General features: G+C 43.0%; 1 protein-coding gene across 4 annotated transcripts in view; it reads right to left on the reverse strand.

Moving 5' to 3' along the window:
* The window catches only part of LOC128765354 (inactive phospholipase D5-like), a 44,599-nt gene that overhangs the window by 12,218 nt on the left and 15,053 nt on the right, over positions 1–17,328 (reverse strand). For all 4 annotated transcript variants that reach the window (XM_053876052.1, XM_053876054.1, XM_053876055.1 and 1 more), the window contains one exon: positions 5,662–5,798. In XM_053876052.1, the coding sequence (XP_053732027.1) occupies positions 5,662–5,798 (137 nt within the window). The remainder of the gene's footprint in view (positions 1–5,661; positions 5,799–17,328) is intronic.

Here is a 17,328-nt window from a genome sequence, read left to right on the forward strand (position 1 = left end):
TAATACATTTACTTCCACTCATTTGAAACACCATTTTAATATTGTGTCTTACTGTAGACACAACACCGAGATAGCTACAAACTTCCCTGCAGTGTTCAAGCCTGTGGTGAATTGAAGACGATGCCTTTGTCCTAAAACAACCTCCAAGAAGTAGGTCAACAGCGTCTCTCATTTAGATGAGACACGGTCGGCCTGGAGCAGCGAGGTAATCACATCTCCTCACGATGATTAATGGTCATGTTTATGAGGCCGGTGACACAGACAGAGCCTATGTTGATAGAGGAGAAACCAGGCGTGTCGGGGAGGGTCGGCGTCACAAAGTGCCATGGCTAGATTTTTAAACATTACAATGTTTTGACTTTTGTGAAGAAAGTTTAATGACCTGTGGAAATGTGTTGTGGAATGCTGTGAGCTCAATTGACTTCATAGGTCAGAGTAGACCTGTGAATACAGGGAGCCCTCGAACACATCGTTTGTCTGCCACTAGAAATCACAGAAGAATTCTCTCTGCTCCTGAAAGAACATTGGTCAGCCGTCAGTGCCCTGAAATCCAATAGAGCTGATCATATTAAGAATCGCAGCCAGACAGGTTTGTGTCTGGGACTGAAAACAAATGATGTACTTTTGCAGCTGCTGCACGCTCCGTCTCTGTGACGCCTGGAGTGCTGATACTCAGATGTAAATATATCTGACGGTGCAGTACTGAAGTCACATTCAAACGGAACACGTCCGGCGATCAATGTTTTGGACACTCGAGCCAGTGTGAGAGGTCGCTGACAAAGATGCAAATACAAAATGCAGACATGAATGCTGCATGTCACGGCTGATGCCGGCCAAATATAGGCAGACAGATCGAGATCTGTTTTGCTAGGAGCCGCTGAGTTTACACTACAATGACACCTCTCTTAGACCCTTCCAAAACACGTGGTAAAATGACTTGAATGAATTAATGAATTTTAAGATCTAAAACTGTATTCTATATTGTAGGTTGAACTCATCTGCTTTACAACACAACAATACAATAAAAATACTGATGTAGATTATGAGTTCAAAATGAATGAGTAATTTTATATATGTTTTTACATGAACCTTTTTGGGTCGAGGGCACAATATTGCAGCTAGAAGCAGCTGAAATGAGTTTTCTAGGATGAGGAGCTTGGCCATTTGGGAAGTAGAACCTCTGATCCCCCATGTTGAAAGTAGCCAGTTAAAGCAGCTGAGACATCTATTCTGGATGCCTTCTGGGATGGGGAGAGGGGAAGGACCCAAGGCGAACCTAGGACTCCAGAGGACTGTAGAGCAGTGGAGACACCGTCTCTGGTGTGATGAATCATGCTTTTCCATCTGCCAATCTGATGGACCAGTCTGGGTTTGGAGGTTGCCAAAACGGTACATTTCAGATTGTATTGTGCCAAGTGTGAAGTTTGGTGACGGAGGAATTATGGTGTGGGGTTGTTTTTCAGGAGTTGGGCTTGGCCCCTTAGTTCCAGTGAAAGGACCTTTTAATGGTTCAGGATACCAAAAGATTGGTTGGACAATTCCCTGCTCCCAACCTTGTGGGAACAGCTTAGAGCGGGGCCCTTCCTCTTCCAACATGACCGTGCACCAGTGCACAAAGCAAGGTCCATAAAGACATGGATGACAGAGTCTGTGTGGATGAACTAGACTGGCCTGCACAGACTCCTGACCCGAACCGAATAGAACACCTTTGGGATGATTTAGAGAGTGAGAGCCAGACCTTCTCGACAACATCAGTGTGTGACCTCACCAATGTGCTTTTGGAAGAATGGTCAAACATTCCTATAAACACAATCCTCAGCCTTGTGGTCAGCCTTGCCAGAAGAGTTGAAGCTGTAATGGCTGCAAAAGGTGGCCAGACATCACATTAAACCTATGGGTCAGGAATAGGATATCACTTAAGTTCATACTGTATGTGAGCCAAGGCAGGTGAGAAAATACTTTAATGAGGTGATGATAATTTATGTTTGTTATTTATGTTCGTTTTCTTCCTGCCTGCACCTTGTCTGTCTTCTCTCCCCCAAATCCTGTCATTGTCTTCACCTCTGTTCTTGCCTCTAAAAACCCCTCTCTGCAGCTACAATTATGCATACACACAATCAGCACCTCCAGTTATGATGTTTTGATATGAATTCCGGACTATAGATTGCAACACAATGTAAACCACACCCATTCAATTTAAGAGGAAAATAGATCTTGTTCATACATAAGCCACACGTGCAGTGGTGCTGTCTCCACCGTAGAAAGGTCAGTGGTGGTGTTTAAAACTGCATGAGGATCAGTTCTAAACTAATTTTGAAAACGGGGTCCAGCATCGAGACTGACTCATGTAACAAGCTCTGCAATGTTCTGAACTTCAACTCCTAGCATATTTAACTAACATTAAAGAGATCTTAATGTTTTCGCCGGCATGTCCGAAGTTCTGAGACCACAGCTGGTCTCAGCTGCTGCTTCTCATCTCCTGTCTTCCAGGAGATCAGCTCTGTGGACACGTGGACGAAAACAATGCATTTTGTGTGCTGTTAGGTAAATAAAACCCCTGTGTTTTGATTAGTTTGATGTGACAAGTCTCAATATTTTGGCAGCATGATGCTATTTAGCCTGTAAAAATCCATATATAAGTTATATATTGTTATATAAGCCACAGGGTTCTGTGGGAATCATGTTATTTTACTTATGAGTATACGTATCAAGTAAATCTGGTATTGAATAAACTGTTTTATAGTGTTGTCTAATGAAAAACTGAATCCAACAGACGCAGTGATAATGGGTAAGGTAACCTCAGTTTGATACAGTGTGAGAGGTGTGTATGATAAGGATAGTGGGGAGAGATGTGTGTATGGAAGAGTGAGTTATGAAAGGCAGGAACCACCGGGTACCAGGACCATTGAGGAACCCAGGAGACATCTAACCCAGAACCGGTCCAAACCGCTTGAGCTGAGTCTGAGTTTGTGGGAACAAACATCTACCTTCCCCCAAGTGAAGGAATGTGGAAGATAAGGAACCTCTGGCACAGCGATGGGTCAGGAGGATGAATTATGGACCCAGGCAGAGCCAGGCAGAGATGGGACCAGCCAATCCACCAGCAGAAGCAAGCCAATCAGAGGAGGGGACTGGATTATCTGTTTACAGCTTTCCACCCAAAAAAGGCCAGGAAATGGGCAACAACAAGAGGATTCATCAACGTCAAGGAGTGTCGAAACCAGATCAGGAATGTGGCGCCATGGCAACGGGGACCCCAAGAGCCAAGGACCAATCAGTGGAGACTACACCCCAAGATGAACTGAAATGTGTCATAAAAGGGTCAGGGCCAGAGATAGTCTTTGTCACTCTACACCACTGGAGCTAAGGCTAAGTCAGGCGTAGTTGTGGACCCAGAGCTCTGTTAGGGTAATTAGACTCCTCTGTCAGGGAATAAATTCTTTTGGATTTTAAGTTGTGGGTTTTTGGTAGTCATTCTCACGAGTAAACGAACACGCGGAAGATACATTAAAGGTGTAGATTCCTACAGTTCAGACTGTGAGAAAAAAGTAGCAGCGGATAGTCCAGAAATGATGGTAGTTGTATTTTTAACCACTAAATTATAGAATAACTTAATGTGTTTGTCAGAAAGTGGAACAAGGAAGACCACATGAAACAGAATAACCAGCAAGTAGAAGTTCAACTGTGTTGAAAAGTGTTTCTTCATCCTCTGAGTTTTGTGGTTTTCGTGTCACCTCTTTGTCGCCGCGCCATTTCCCTTGATACCTATTTGAGGAAACAAGACACTGGATCCTCCACCTGAATTTTAAAATATTGATGCGAGGAGAAGCGTCGCCGCTAGTAAAGTGTCATAAAGTTGCTGACTTTGCAGAGGTGCTAAGAGCTACACGCAGAAGTGGTAGGGCTCAGTGGAAGTGCCATGTTAACTTTTAAAAAGCGGCTCTTCACACTTGTGGGCGCTGTCGATCAATATTCAGCTGCATCATTACACCACAACACCAGCGACACATCAGATAAGTGCGTGCATCCAGCTCTCAGAACAAAGGGCCACATCGAGCCTCGAGCTACACAATCTGCTCACCCTAAAAGGATTGTTGCACTCGTTCTGAGGACGAATGGTCAAATGGAATTCATTTATGGCCTCTGAAACACAACACAGCTTATTGCATCAGGAGGAACGACAACAGCAACAACAGCGCAGCGGCCCTTCCCTCATCATGCAGGAAATTAGCTGTGAATATGCAAAGCAAAACAACAAGCTGTCGTGATGAGAACATGAGGGAGGCTGCTGAGCCAGTGAGCCATCGTGGTGCCTTCAAGTGCTCATCAAAATTATTCTGTTTCTCATAAAGGTATTTCTAAAATCACAGTTACAATGAGGTAGTTCATTAAGGTTAGCAAAAAAAAGCATTTATTCTCTGTAGTTAGCTAAAGTTAGCATAGCTGAACATCTTAAGGACCTATGAGTAGATAACTGGTTCATGAATAACACAGTTAAACTCACAATAAGACCTAATTTTAGAGTGAAATTTTGCTGCGGTGCTTGAAAAAAAAAAGCTTCCTTTATTTCTTTTTTACTCCGCTTGCTTGATTTCACCAAACTTTCCATTTATTGGCATTATCACTAACCGCCAGATCGATGGTTTCTTATAAGTGGCTTATATCTGTGAGACAAGCTTCTGTGGACATCACTGTCTTGTTTTCTGACTTTGATAACTCGACGTCCCTCCGAGGTAACTGGGTCTTTACCGAGTAATCTATTGAAAATTCAACCCAGAGCGGAATAGCTTTATAGCAACATAGCTAGCCACATTATGACCACCGGAGCCTTTCATTTTGAATGCTTCAGTTCTAAAGACGGAGATACATTTGAATGCGGTTGAGCTAGTTTCTCTACTTTTCTATCGGCTTCTCCCTTCTGGGGTCGCCACAGCGGATCATCCTCCTCCATCTCACCCTTCCTCATGTCCTCCTTCACCACCTCCATCAATCTCCTCTTTGGCCTTCCGCTCCACCTTCTGCCTGGCAGTTCCAACCTCAACATCTTCCTACCAATGTTCTGGCTCTCTCACCTATGTCCAAGCCATCTCGCAGTTTGTACACATTAATAGATGTGTGTGCGTGTGCCACTGCCTGAATTGAATGTCTTGCTAGCTTGTTTTGAAGCTGGCATTCTGTTATTTTGCTATTCAAACACATGAACTGGTTGACCGATTGAGTTGGAAAATAATGGTAATTTTGATTCACCCACATCAATGTGAAAACTGTATTTGTATCATCCAGAAAAATGACCGATGAGTGGGTGGATATTGAGCAAAGTTGGTCGGACAGTGTGCAGTTAGATGGATGGATTGGTTTGAAGGTCGATGGTTAGAAGGGTAGCAGAGTAGAATGACATACAGATGGACCGACTTTAGGCTGGAGTGGAGTGGAGGAGAGGATGAAAGGTTATCTGATTTGAAGTAGAGTACACAGGCAGACAAATGAAAACACTGCTGGAAGGATCTAATAAAAGTCTGGAGAGAGGATGGAATGATAAGAGTCTAATGGAGGAAGCTGAATCAGCCGAACCAGTGCTGACGCACACTTTCACCAGGATATACCGAAGGACTACTGTTGTTGGAGAGACGATCTCGCGCAGCTTGTTCAGCTTCCACTCACCTGCAGTCCCTGCTACAGTTCTCCTCTGTGATGCCGTCCTCATCTTCGCCCCAAATGTCCACAGCAGAGAAGATCAGCGCCACCAGCACAGCGAAGCAGCACACCAAGGCAAAGATCACGATGCACTTCTGCTGAGACTGCAACAAAGAAGAGAAAAGCAGCATTGATTTGTTATTTCAATACCTGTTCAAACAAGGCCAAAAGTGCCCCAACCTTGCCCCCATTAGCTGCCGATAGAGCTGATGTGTCTTATGATTTATGCCAAGCTCAGCGGCTTTCTCGCTGCGTTAATGAGAAATTAACAGAAACATTGAGGCGGGACGATTGAACGGTCTCAACTCCCAGCATGCTCCTCTCCAGTCCTTCAATGGCTGTCAACATCTGGGCCGCGATAACAAGTCAGTTTCAAACACCTAATTCTGAATTTCCTACCACAGTTACTCAATGTTGGGGGACAATTCCTGGGTAAAAGAAAGTGGACTTGTTAGTGCGTAGCCTCCAAAACCTCTTATAACTTCAACATAAAACGTCCCTCATGATGCTTTACAGCATGTGCCAAACTAAGGCTTTAAATGTGCACAAAAGTGCAGTAAAAACGTCATCATTTCCCCACTGTGGGACCAATAAGGTTAAAGGATCTACATATCTATATCTATCATCTCACACCACATCCCTCTTGTGCTATGATATCACATTCTAGTTTGTTATTTTACTCTACAATGAATACAATTTTTTTTGGCTTGACTTGAGTTTTGTACTCCTGTGTCATGAAAAAACATGTTGGCACACGATTCACGCTTTAAGGACAGAATTTAATTTAACTATACATTTTGTCTGACAATTTATTTACTTATAAAGAGAGGCCTTTCCTATTAAAAACAACAATAAAACCATGAAACCAAATCAGTATTCAAGGGCTAAAAACTTGGAATTATAACATGTTTAAGGAGAATGAATGAATGATAAGTGTGAAAACTGACCACTGTAACGTCCTGAAAGAGGTTTAATTTGGGATCTTTTTTACCATGTTTGTGGAAAAACTGCCTTGATGTGGAAGACAGAAGACAGCACGAACTAAACAACAGAAATGTAAAAGGCCCAAGTCTTTGTAAAATAGGGGGCAAAATAAGGCACAAACCTAATTATCCTTCAACACAACAGATCATTAACAGACAGCAAGAGTTATTATTCCCTTTAATCCAACAACATCAACAGCTCTGGGCAAACACGAGACTTCTGATTGCTTTCATTGTGAGCGTCACATGGGAGCTAAAATGAAGCCTCACTTAGTCAATATATTGTCCCCAGTGGAGGCACTGCACTCTCACGTTCACTCCGCCATCTGTCTGGGAGTCTGTCCCTGTTCAGTCGGCTCTCCGGCTTGTTGTAATATTAAAGAGCAGGATGAAGGTTAAACCAGCGTCCACTTGACCAAGCCAACTTGTGCTCAATCAGGAGACAGGACAAGAGAGAGAGAGTCTAAGGCTCCTCTCCTGCTGGGCAACTCCAGGCACTTAGCCACACTCCACCAAGACTCGGGGTAAATGGAGGTTAACTCAAAACTGTCAAACATCTGCCTCATCCCAGGAGCCAGCCTCGGATTCCAGTCCCTGTTTGCACGTGTGCTCGGATGTAAATGTGCAGACTTTGGCATTTCTCTGAAAAGGTCAGGATGAAAGTATGAGCAGGAGACGGGGGAATCTGACACGCGAGCGCAGAGCTGGATCAATGGAGACACAATTACAGGAAGCTGCTGCTGCGTGGCTTATGTTGTATGTTAACAACTATTTGGGGAATATTTTAAAGTTAATAGCAGCAACTGTTCTGCCTGAAACACTTTGTATTCCAGCTATCCCAGCGTGCGACTCCCTCAGTGCCTTGTTTAGCAGTGTCACACAGTTGATTTAAATTCAAGGAGAATGCATAAGTGGAGATGGTGAGGAGTGGGGTCGGCGGGTCTGAGTTTGGAGAAAAAAGTGGACTTCATTAGGTTTATGTACCAATGTGTCCAGAGAAATGGGGACTGTTCGCAACAATCATTTTGTACACTTCACTGCCTCAGTGGGCTGCAGGACTGAGCAGCAGCAATCTGAAATGGCGACATTTTAAACTGAAGTACGAACTTGAACTTTAACCCTGATAAGCTGCAAACACTTTTAATTAGACACACTAGTGTAATCGGTGGACCATGAAAACGTCCAGCTGGAATTTGGAATCAGACGGGGTTATGAAGATGTCAAGGAAATACAGTTTTACAGCGATAATGTCTGTTTTCTTTCGGATCCAGCTCAACAGCTATTGAAGATACATACACGGCTGTGGAACTGTGCATAATCATGCAGTTTGAATAAATGAGGGTAAAACTGAATTTAAATTCAGCGCAGTGTTGCATTAAGCAGGAACCGGAAACGTGCCTCGACGACATCACAAGACTCAGCCATCCATTAGGTGCAGGTAAACAAGCTGTTCAGCCTCAGTATCAGAGAAGAGATACTGACCCGTCGCGTGGCAGCTGGATGCTTTAATCTGTGAGCATGTAAGCCTGTACTCCCCAAAAGATGAAGCGTGTCATAAAAAAAAAAAAATGAATGGAGGACGAGTGGACAGCCATCTGCAATCATTCGCCTCTCCGCAGGAATCTTTTAGCATTAAAGTCAGCCTCAAATGGGCAGCAATACCCACAGTTTACAAATGTAAACAAACATAAAGGTGGAGGAGAGAAGCAGCAATATCAAAAGACTAAGACCCTTTGCTTACCCACATGCAGTATATGATTGTCCACTCTTGACTCAGCAGCATCAGAACCTTCACCCTCTGACAAGTGTGAGTCACAGTTTCCAAAATGTCGTGATCTTCTCCCTCACGAACCATTGACAAATCTCTGAAATCTTTGCTGATATTGCTTGTGACGTCCTCTGCACCTGAGGGCTGAGACATGTTTGTTTACAGCATTGGTGCCTCCAGTATGTTCCTCATGTGAGGTTCAGTGAGGACCTTCTCCTCCTCTCAGAACCTAATCATCTAGAATCTTCCTGCTCAGCATGAAAGGTTTTTCCTGTGAGAAGAGAGTGATTTGAAAAGGTGGCTGCATCTGCGGCAAACTCTCCACACTTGGAAATAATAACAGTCTTGCGGTAAGAGATAGGAGACATCTGCAACCTCACAGTACTATTCCAGGCTTACCGTGTGCACAGTATGGATGAGGAGGTGCTGACACATTTGATGTTTTCAATGTCAACATTGTCAAATACATGTGGGGTACGAACTCGCCAAAACTTTCACTCCTTTAACACAGCGGTTCAACGCAGCAGTTTCCTTTGTGGTGCAATAGCGCCAGCTCATTTGTTTCATAAGGTTCATCGTTTGACATGAATGCTTCATGTTCTGTATTATTTACTTGTAAGATGCCAATGTGAAGTATCATTTAATGATAAAAACAAAACAGGAAATAGTCTAGCGTGAGCTAGGTGACGTCATCAGAAGCTTGAAGCTGGGGTACACACTGTTGTTGCCTAGCTACAGGCTTATACACTCACATGGCGTACAGCTCTGAATATACATGACCTTTTTGAACTTTGCAAGTTCTGATAATCCAAACTGGTTCCTGTACTTTGTAGCACTGTCTCTCGACTTTAATTTTTAAAGCACTAGTACAACACAGAAGGCAAAGGGCATGTTCAGAATAGACACAGAGGAGGAGGGTCAGTTTTGAAGGGCGAAAGATTCAGTGGAGGTCAGACACGATCAGGATCAAAAGTCTGGCAGGAAACAGCCGGCTCTGAGTCGAGGCTGCTCCTGAGGAGTGGGGAGGTGATGAGGCACAGTGGATGCCTCATTCAGGCGAATTGTGAGAGCCAGGAGTGGTGGAATTCCCTCACTGGACTGTGGCTAGTGACATCAACACACTCCTCTCAAGTAGCATATAACAGTCTTTGAATTGATGAGCTATGATCAAGATGACTTCAGTCGCCGGAAGATCTGAAACCAATGATTGTATAAAGGTGGAATCGTAAGATAAACATGGCTGATGCACTGTTCCTGTAAGATATCTTGGTCTTGGTTCTATTGTTTTCGTCTTCAATCATCTTTGCTGAGACATTTTTCCACTGCACCGTCAAGGTGTCAGGAATAAGTGAAGTACCAAGCAGTTTGTAGATGTGTTGTGAAGACAGTTTCAGTTATGTCAGTTCTGCATCACGGTGCGTCTCACTTCACCAAAATAAATCACCTGGGGGAGATCAGCTAAATGTGGAACATGAAACAAGCATTAAGTTGCAACAACACTCGGGTTGCACCAATACCAATGATGTGTTATCCAGTGTCAGATGAAAGCATCAGGCCTGAATTATTAAATGCAAGAGATCAAGGGTGGAAGCAGCAGCACACAGGAGAGGACACGTCAGTTTCACAGCTTCTGAAAGGCTGAGTGGACTGACCAGAGATGGACGTTATGTAAGGACCGCTAGCAAAACTTGAAAACCATGGTCGCACACATCCTCCATGGTTGCTGTACGCATTTGTCCTCACTGAACACATGTACAAACCCCTCATATAGACGTGAAATTGTTTTCCTGTTCCATCGGACACAAGATTTTCTTAGGTGTAAACCTCAAATGCACACTTGAGAAAACCTCTTTTAAGGTGATAACCTGTAATGCATGAATGTGAAACCCTCCAATGTGCAAAAGTGAAAACCTCTAGTGCACACAACTGAAAATAAAATCAAAACTCTGAGTGAAAACATCAAACGCACAAATGAAAATTACTTGCACCGAAGTGAAAACCTTTTGCTAAAAGGGAAAAACTCATATGTCCAACCTTTAATTCATGAATGTGAAACCCTGTAATGCCAAAATCCACATGAGTGAAAACCTTTCCTGCTCACTTGTGAACACTTACACAAAAAAAGTAATCTTATTTTATCGCTTAGCTGGAGATTAATCACACTCTTGTGTTGATAAAATCTTGCTTATTACATTTAAAACAGATAAAAAGTGTGATTTATTTGTGATCAATTCGATGGTGCGACTGAACGAGATTGAAAAACTGTCAATTGGTGCCAGCATACACAATACAGCAGATTTAAATTATTCATAGGGAAAGCATATGACATATATTAATAACAAGCACAACACTTTTTGAGGATGATTGCACTAGCAGATAGGTGTGCGATGATGTGGCTTCACCTTTGTTGTCACAGGGTTTCACCTCTGAGCCGCAGCCTTATGGAAAGTGGCTGTGTTCTGTTCTCTGGAGAGTTGCTGTGCTTTCACTTCCAAACTGTGTGACAGGCGGTGGAACAGACACGCACCTCTGCACCCTCTCACGCACCCTCATCACAGCAGCAACACATTTTTATAAAGTTAACAAACCCAGAGGAAGGAGGTCTGTTTACAAATGCCGCACGGACATCAGGATTGAAACGTAAACATAGCGGCTCATATGGGCCTCTGGAAGGTGATAGACCTGAGCAGCAGGAAGCATTCTCAAACACACTTGAGGATTTTTGTCACGTTATGAACAGGAGCCCGTTTTCCATCTCTGGTCAATTTTAAAAAGCCCATAATCATCTCGGCATGACGCTGTCGGTAACTTAAAAGAGAAGAAACCAGGAGCTCGGCAGCGAGTGGCCCCATGCCCAGTGAAGACGGGTCTTTGAAGATTTTCCGCTGTCATTCTGTTTGTGGGCTTTAAGGAGCTAAATATCTGCCAGTATGAATGCAGCAAAGCTATTCTTCAATAAACAATTAACAGAGTGACTAAAGATGCCGGCTTACTTTTGTTTGGGCACAAAAACATCTGTTCATTCTGGACCTTTGAAACACACTCAATCAAGAGTAAATCACTCGCACGATGTTCACACCATGTTTAGCTTTCCTTTAGCTCCCAAATTCATTTTGCTTGCTGGATGCTTCCATCAGTCTTAACACCTACAGCTGCTGTGTAGGAAACACAAAGTGCCTGCAGAGAATAAGAGTACATTCAAACATCTGTTCATAGAATGCCTTCACTTTTCCAGTCACTTTTTTTACCTGCGCTAAGAGGATAAATGATCTTCAGTGTTTATTAGACGCAAAATAACTCAAAAACAGATGGACAAGATTTTCACTGATCATTTCAAACACTGTTTCTGTCTCGGTGGCCTGAGTCTGATTCACTCCCTGCTGTGCTGCCTTGCACCTCTGGGCCTCAGGCGATGTCCTTTGCAAGACATGCTGGAAGTTACACAAATGCACATGAAGTTGCTAGGTTAGAGTAGATGTAACGGTGTGTGCTCAAGTTGTTAATAAAAGTCCTGAAAGTAATCTTCAGCCTGGCATATTTTATGACATGGTGTCAGAAGTGGCCCACTGAGCGATCGACCGCGAGGACGAGATGAAGAAGTTTCATGCGCCGGGGTTGCTAGACTTCACCCAACCGTTGACATGGCCGGTATGGAGACAGTGCTCCTCTCGCTTCCGGATTGCTACGAAGCTTGACAAGGAGGACGGCGAAATTCAAGTGAACACACTGCTATATGCCATGAGTAAGGAAGCTGAGCCCATATTCAGCACGTTCACCTTCTGTAGGATGTGGAGGATTACTACAGGGAAACAATGGTAAGTGCCAATTTGGTAAATCTGAGGTCCAGTACTTTGTCCACGTGATTGGGAAAGACGGCGTCTGACCAGACACAAGTAGAGTCAGAGCAATAACTGAGCTACAGAGTCCCACCAACCTTACGCCTGACCATTAGAATGATCAACTATTTGAGGAAAGTCCTCGCTGACCTCTCATCCGTTATGCACCCCATCAACAGCTTGCTGAAAAAGGATACTGCGTGGGTCTGGAGTGAGGCCCAAGAGCAAGCGCTCATGAACGGTGCTGGCATACTACAACGGATCCAGACCAACCGCAGTCAGTGCCGATGCCAGCAGCTTCGGTCTGGGTCAAGGCCAAGGTCCTACTACGTCCAAACAGACCAAGGGACACTCACCCGTCGGAACCGGAGACACATCCAGGAAGACCCGGGGGCACCAGATCAGATCACTGCGTCAAACAATCCTGGCGGAAACCCTGCATTTGAAGTTTGGATTTTCTTTAAACCAGCACAACGGCAAAAGTCTTGCTGTAAAGTTTATGTCCTTTTACACAATTTTTTATTTCATGTTTCTAATAAAATATAAAACACCAAGTGTATCATTCATAAATGCATATACTGTCAACAATCAAAACAGTAACTGCAAAATTGCATAGAGGATGCATTAAGTCACTTTATTCAAGAAGCTTATTTCAGATTTTTAATATTTTAGCGGTGGAACATATAAGTCAACTGGAAAAAAAAGCATGGAATGAAAATAATGACTAAAATGTTTTGACTACAATACACTGAGTTTTTCATTTGCCTAAAATTAGACTGAATTGCTGTGACTAAAAAGCATATTGAATTAGACAGATAAAATAAAGTCACGGTGACAACAAAATCACAGGATGGTAGTGTTGTAGTTAGAGACCAAGCTGAATGTGTGATGTGTGTGTGTGTGTGTGTGAATATACTTCTGTATATTGTTTCACTGAATAGACTTGTCTCTCTATGCTCAGGTCTTGACATGCTTTTGACTACAATACTACTGGATGTTTGTACATTTTCTGTGTGTGTGAACTTGTGTTTGACTGCGAAACAGGAGAGGAGATGGAATTTTGCTTGGGCTAAAAATGATGCGCTCTTCCGAGGACACTCATTCTTGGGATTTGTCCAGATCACAGGAGTCTAGAGTTTCTCTGGATATCTTCTAGATAATCTGGAAAATAAAACTACATCCGATCTTGGTCATGAAACTGTGGACTAGTTTGCAGCTATTAGCTGGTGGTGGATTTTACCGAATATATGGAGTTTTTGCACCATAGGATGGATCAACTAGGTAATACCTAGATGAGATCTGCTGGTCCTCCAGTCGAGGTAAGAGAGAGTGTCAGATGTTTCAGGTTTCTGGTCATGCTGCTGCAAAGATTTGAATTCCTCTATTGGTCTGCCAAGAAGCCAGTGGAGTCCAGTGAGAGAAAAAGGTACCTAGTGTCTACTGAACTATTGAGTTGGAGCTGGATGAAAAACAGGCCGATGTTCTGGGAGCCGCCGATGATCCCAGGAGTCAATAAGCAGACTAATGACCTGGTGCTCATAAAGTGTGTTATGGATAAGTCCTCGATGGTAATTACACAAATGAGCTTCCACTAGCACGACTGTGTATGATAAACATAACGCATAACGACCAGTCCTGTAACACGGCGGGCCGCGAGCCAACTTCTGCCCACATCTGTGGATAGAAACAATGGAGCAGGAACACCATCCATCTTTCAGACAAGAACACAGAAGCACGCTGCGATCTGGAATACTAAAAGAAGCAAGTTGGCAGACAGATGAGACAGTAACGTTATGTTGTGCCATCATTTGTCCTCAATAAGTGTCCCAGGGAAATGTCTTGGTGTGACGGATGTCCGCTCGTCGGGTAAGTAATACCAATTGATTAATTCGGACAAAAAAGTCTTTCTGTCTAAACAATGAATGTGTTATTGTCAGTGAGATATGATTTTACTAAACCCATTATGGTGCTGTGATAAATCCATGTTGATAAATATTTTAAAGGCTTATCCTGCAGACTTCTCTGCAGCCCACTGACTGCATCCCCTCTGAAATTAATGATCACAGGAAGGTTGGAGTCTATCCTGACCAAGTATAGGCACCACTGCCTCACGCACCAACTTCTGATGACAGTTTTGAGAAGTAAGGAATGCTGGTGGCCTGGTGGTTAGGTCTGGTGCTTTCACACTTGCAACCGAGGTTTCAATCCTGGCCCTTTTTTGTGAGGAGCCAACACAATTCTTGATAGAGGTATGCACTGCCTCAGCGCTTTTCTGTACATAACTTGTGAAAACATTAAGACCAGACACTGTACTTATATTGTATTGTAAACCCTCAAGAGGCGGTCTAAAGTGTCATTCTACTTGTAAAAAAGTTTTTATTTTCTGTCACAAGGATTCAAATACTCCTCACTGCAGAACCAATAGATGGGGCTTCATCAGGTCCAGGATGGAACCCACCATCCCAGGACCATCACCATCCTATGCAGATTGAATAATATCTAAGCCAGAGTGCTCTCCTGGTCCTGCAGTACATGCTGGTACTCTCAGTTAGTTTTAGAATGAGGGAAGTTTGAGAGAAATTGATTCACTGAGCAAGATTATGAAAAAACACTGTAAAATCCGACTTGAAATTAGAGAGAATATGGAACATTTTTTCAAGTTAGGGCAAATAATATTTAGAGTGGAAGTAAAATCTGAATATGATCCATGTGTCAGCCCTCAATGTATTTTTCAGGTAAAATCAATAACACTATACTAACGACGATAAATAGCATTTGAAAGAAAAAAAGGTAAAAGATAAAAGTAAAATAGAGTTGTGCCAGCATACTCACCTAGAGTTAAAGTCTAGAAAAAATGCAATATAATAATGCAATATTTTGAGCGTGCCTTCAGTATATTAAATCTATTTCAATGTATTCAGTGATTTCTGAAACTCACTTTAATGTGGTCAACAACTGAGAAAAGACAGTCCCTCAATCACATGTGTGGGAGTGAGCGGTAACAGCAGGAGAATCCAGCTTCCTGAATTTATTCTGACAGTCCAGCACCTTGTAGCCTACACACACAAAAAAACTCATCACTTCCCGCTCACCTGGGACCCGTCTCTCATTGCATTGTTCAATTTCCTTCTCTGCTATCTCCCACCCCGCCTCCCAGTCCCTCTTGGACCGATCCTGAAGCCCGTTGGCTTGTTTTTATCGAGCAATCCTTCAGTCGTGCAAGGAGAGCGACAACTCTATAGCCAAAGAAGCCGTAATTTATTAGTTCAATTGCAAAACGCCAGTGTCAGGATGAATCCCAAGCGACATTGTTTTCGCCAGAGTGGAATCTAGCTGACAAGCACCCTGACTTATGAGCGTCTCATCCAGAGAGCCTGGCTGTGATTTGTGTGTTTGTGCGGTGGAACATAGGTATCTTTTCAAGGAGCACCCTGATGTGCGTAACAGGCGCGTGTTTATTGAAATTAGCATCACAGCAAGGGGCCAGTCTGTGTAGCTCCACTGTTATGAGCTCCTTCCACTGAGATGATTATCTTGTTATTAAAGTCGTAATTGCTTGGTGCACTTTTGCTGTGGATTATATGCAAACCTGTCAGTTTGTTTTCAGAAGTGAGGGACATAAAAACTATTAGCAAAAGTGACTTTTGAGAAATGGTGGTACGATGATTATAATGGTCTACTATAAAAGCATCTGTGTCACAGGCCTGACACATGTTTGAAGTGAAGTATAACTTTCTTTTTTAAATATTAATCCTTTCTCATGATTCCCCCTCTAGTGAGACTTTGTTTTTGTCAATTTCAGGCCACCGTAGATCAAGCGCTACCTGCTTGGGCTGATCCGCGGGAGTGGATTTTGCTGCCTTTATTCATTTCTTTCTCTCTCTTTCAACTGAGGCACTGATCTACATAAATCACTTTCATGTCTATGATGTGTTCGGGAGTGTCAGAATTTTCTATACTGGTCAAAATAAACAGGATTAAGAAGGCTTACAGGGTATGTGTGTGGTGGGAACACAACAACCCTCTAACTGATTACAAGGTATGTCAATTACGCCTCTTCTGAAAGGGAAATATATATTTCCATGTGCCCATGACAGAGTTAACAACATGAGGCATTATTTTCATCATGTCCCAAACATAATCATATTTCAGAAGTGAATGATTTTCTTAAAAAAAGATTACTGCTATATCCGTCTCAGTAATCTCGAACACAAGATTCTATCTCACCACCAATCTATAAGCTCATCCTCCATGCAAGAGAATATGCGGTGAACACACGACAAAATGGCGCAGAAGTATTGGAGCTACAACTGGGAAAACACAACATCCAATTGTATAGGATGGTAGTGGTGTTTCTGTAATGAAAAAAAATAATACAAAATGCAGATGAAGAACTGCTTACTGAAGAGTGACCATGAATGTGGTGCGGATCAGAGATGTGTGTCAGATTTACTCCTCAGGATTAATAGGGGCTAAAAGTCTTTTATTGTCATCAAACCCAAACTCTCCTGGGAGCAGCTGGTCCTTCCTACAAATGCAGAATAAATGTAATTTGTCGGTCCCAAACGTTTAACTAATCTTCTGAGTGACCACTTCATTGGGCATTTGCAATTCTTTATCAGGAATTGGCATCATAGGGGACAAAAACAGCCTGATTTTGGAACACCAGAGCCGCAAAAATACATTCACTCTTAACATCATCCAAGATATTTGACTCTCTTGTGGCCTATGAAACATTAGGGGGTTGAATTGGTCTCCGGGTCTTTAGCTCACGATACACCTGACATTGCTCCTCAAACATTTACTACTTGAAAAGATCTTTCAGCAAGTGAAAAGTTTTTTGCCCGGACGCTTGTCAAAATAGAGGAGCAGGTGAGTCTCCTAAATGAACTGGACTCTCCCAGACTCCGTCCTGACAGATTGCTTAATGGAGTGTTAAGTGTATGATGATGTTAAGAAGGCATCCCAATCGCGAGGTCCAAGGGCCACACACTGCCAGTCGTTTAATAATATATGGCCCTCCACATAAATTCAAAAGGTCCATTAT

This window comes from Synchiropus splendidus, chromosome 9, assembly GCF_027744825.2.
Source record: "Synchiropus splendidus isolate RoL2022-P1 chromosome 9, RoL_Sspl_1.0, whole genome shotgun sequence".
In the NCBI taxonomy this organism is placed as follows: domain Eukaryota; kingdom Metazoa; phylum Chordata; class Actinopteri; order Syngnathiformes; family Callionymidae; genus Synchiropus; species Synchiropus splendidus.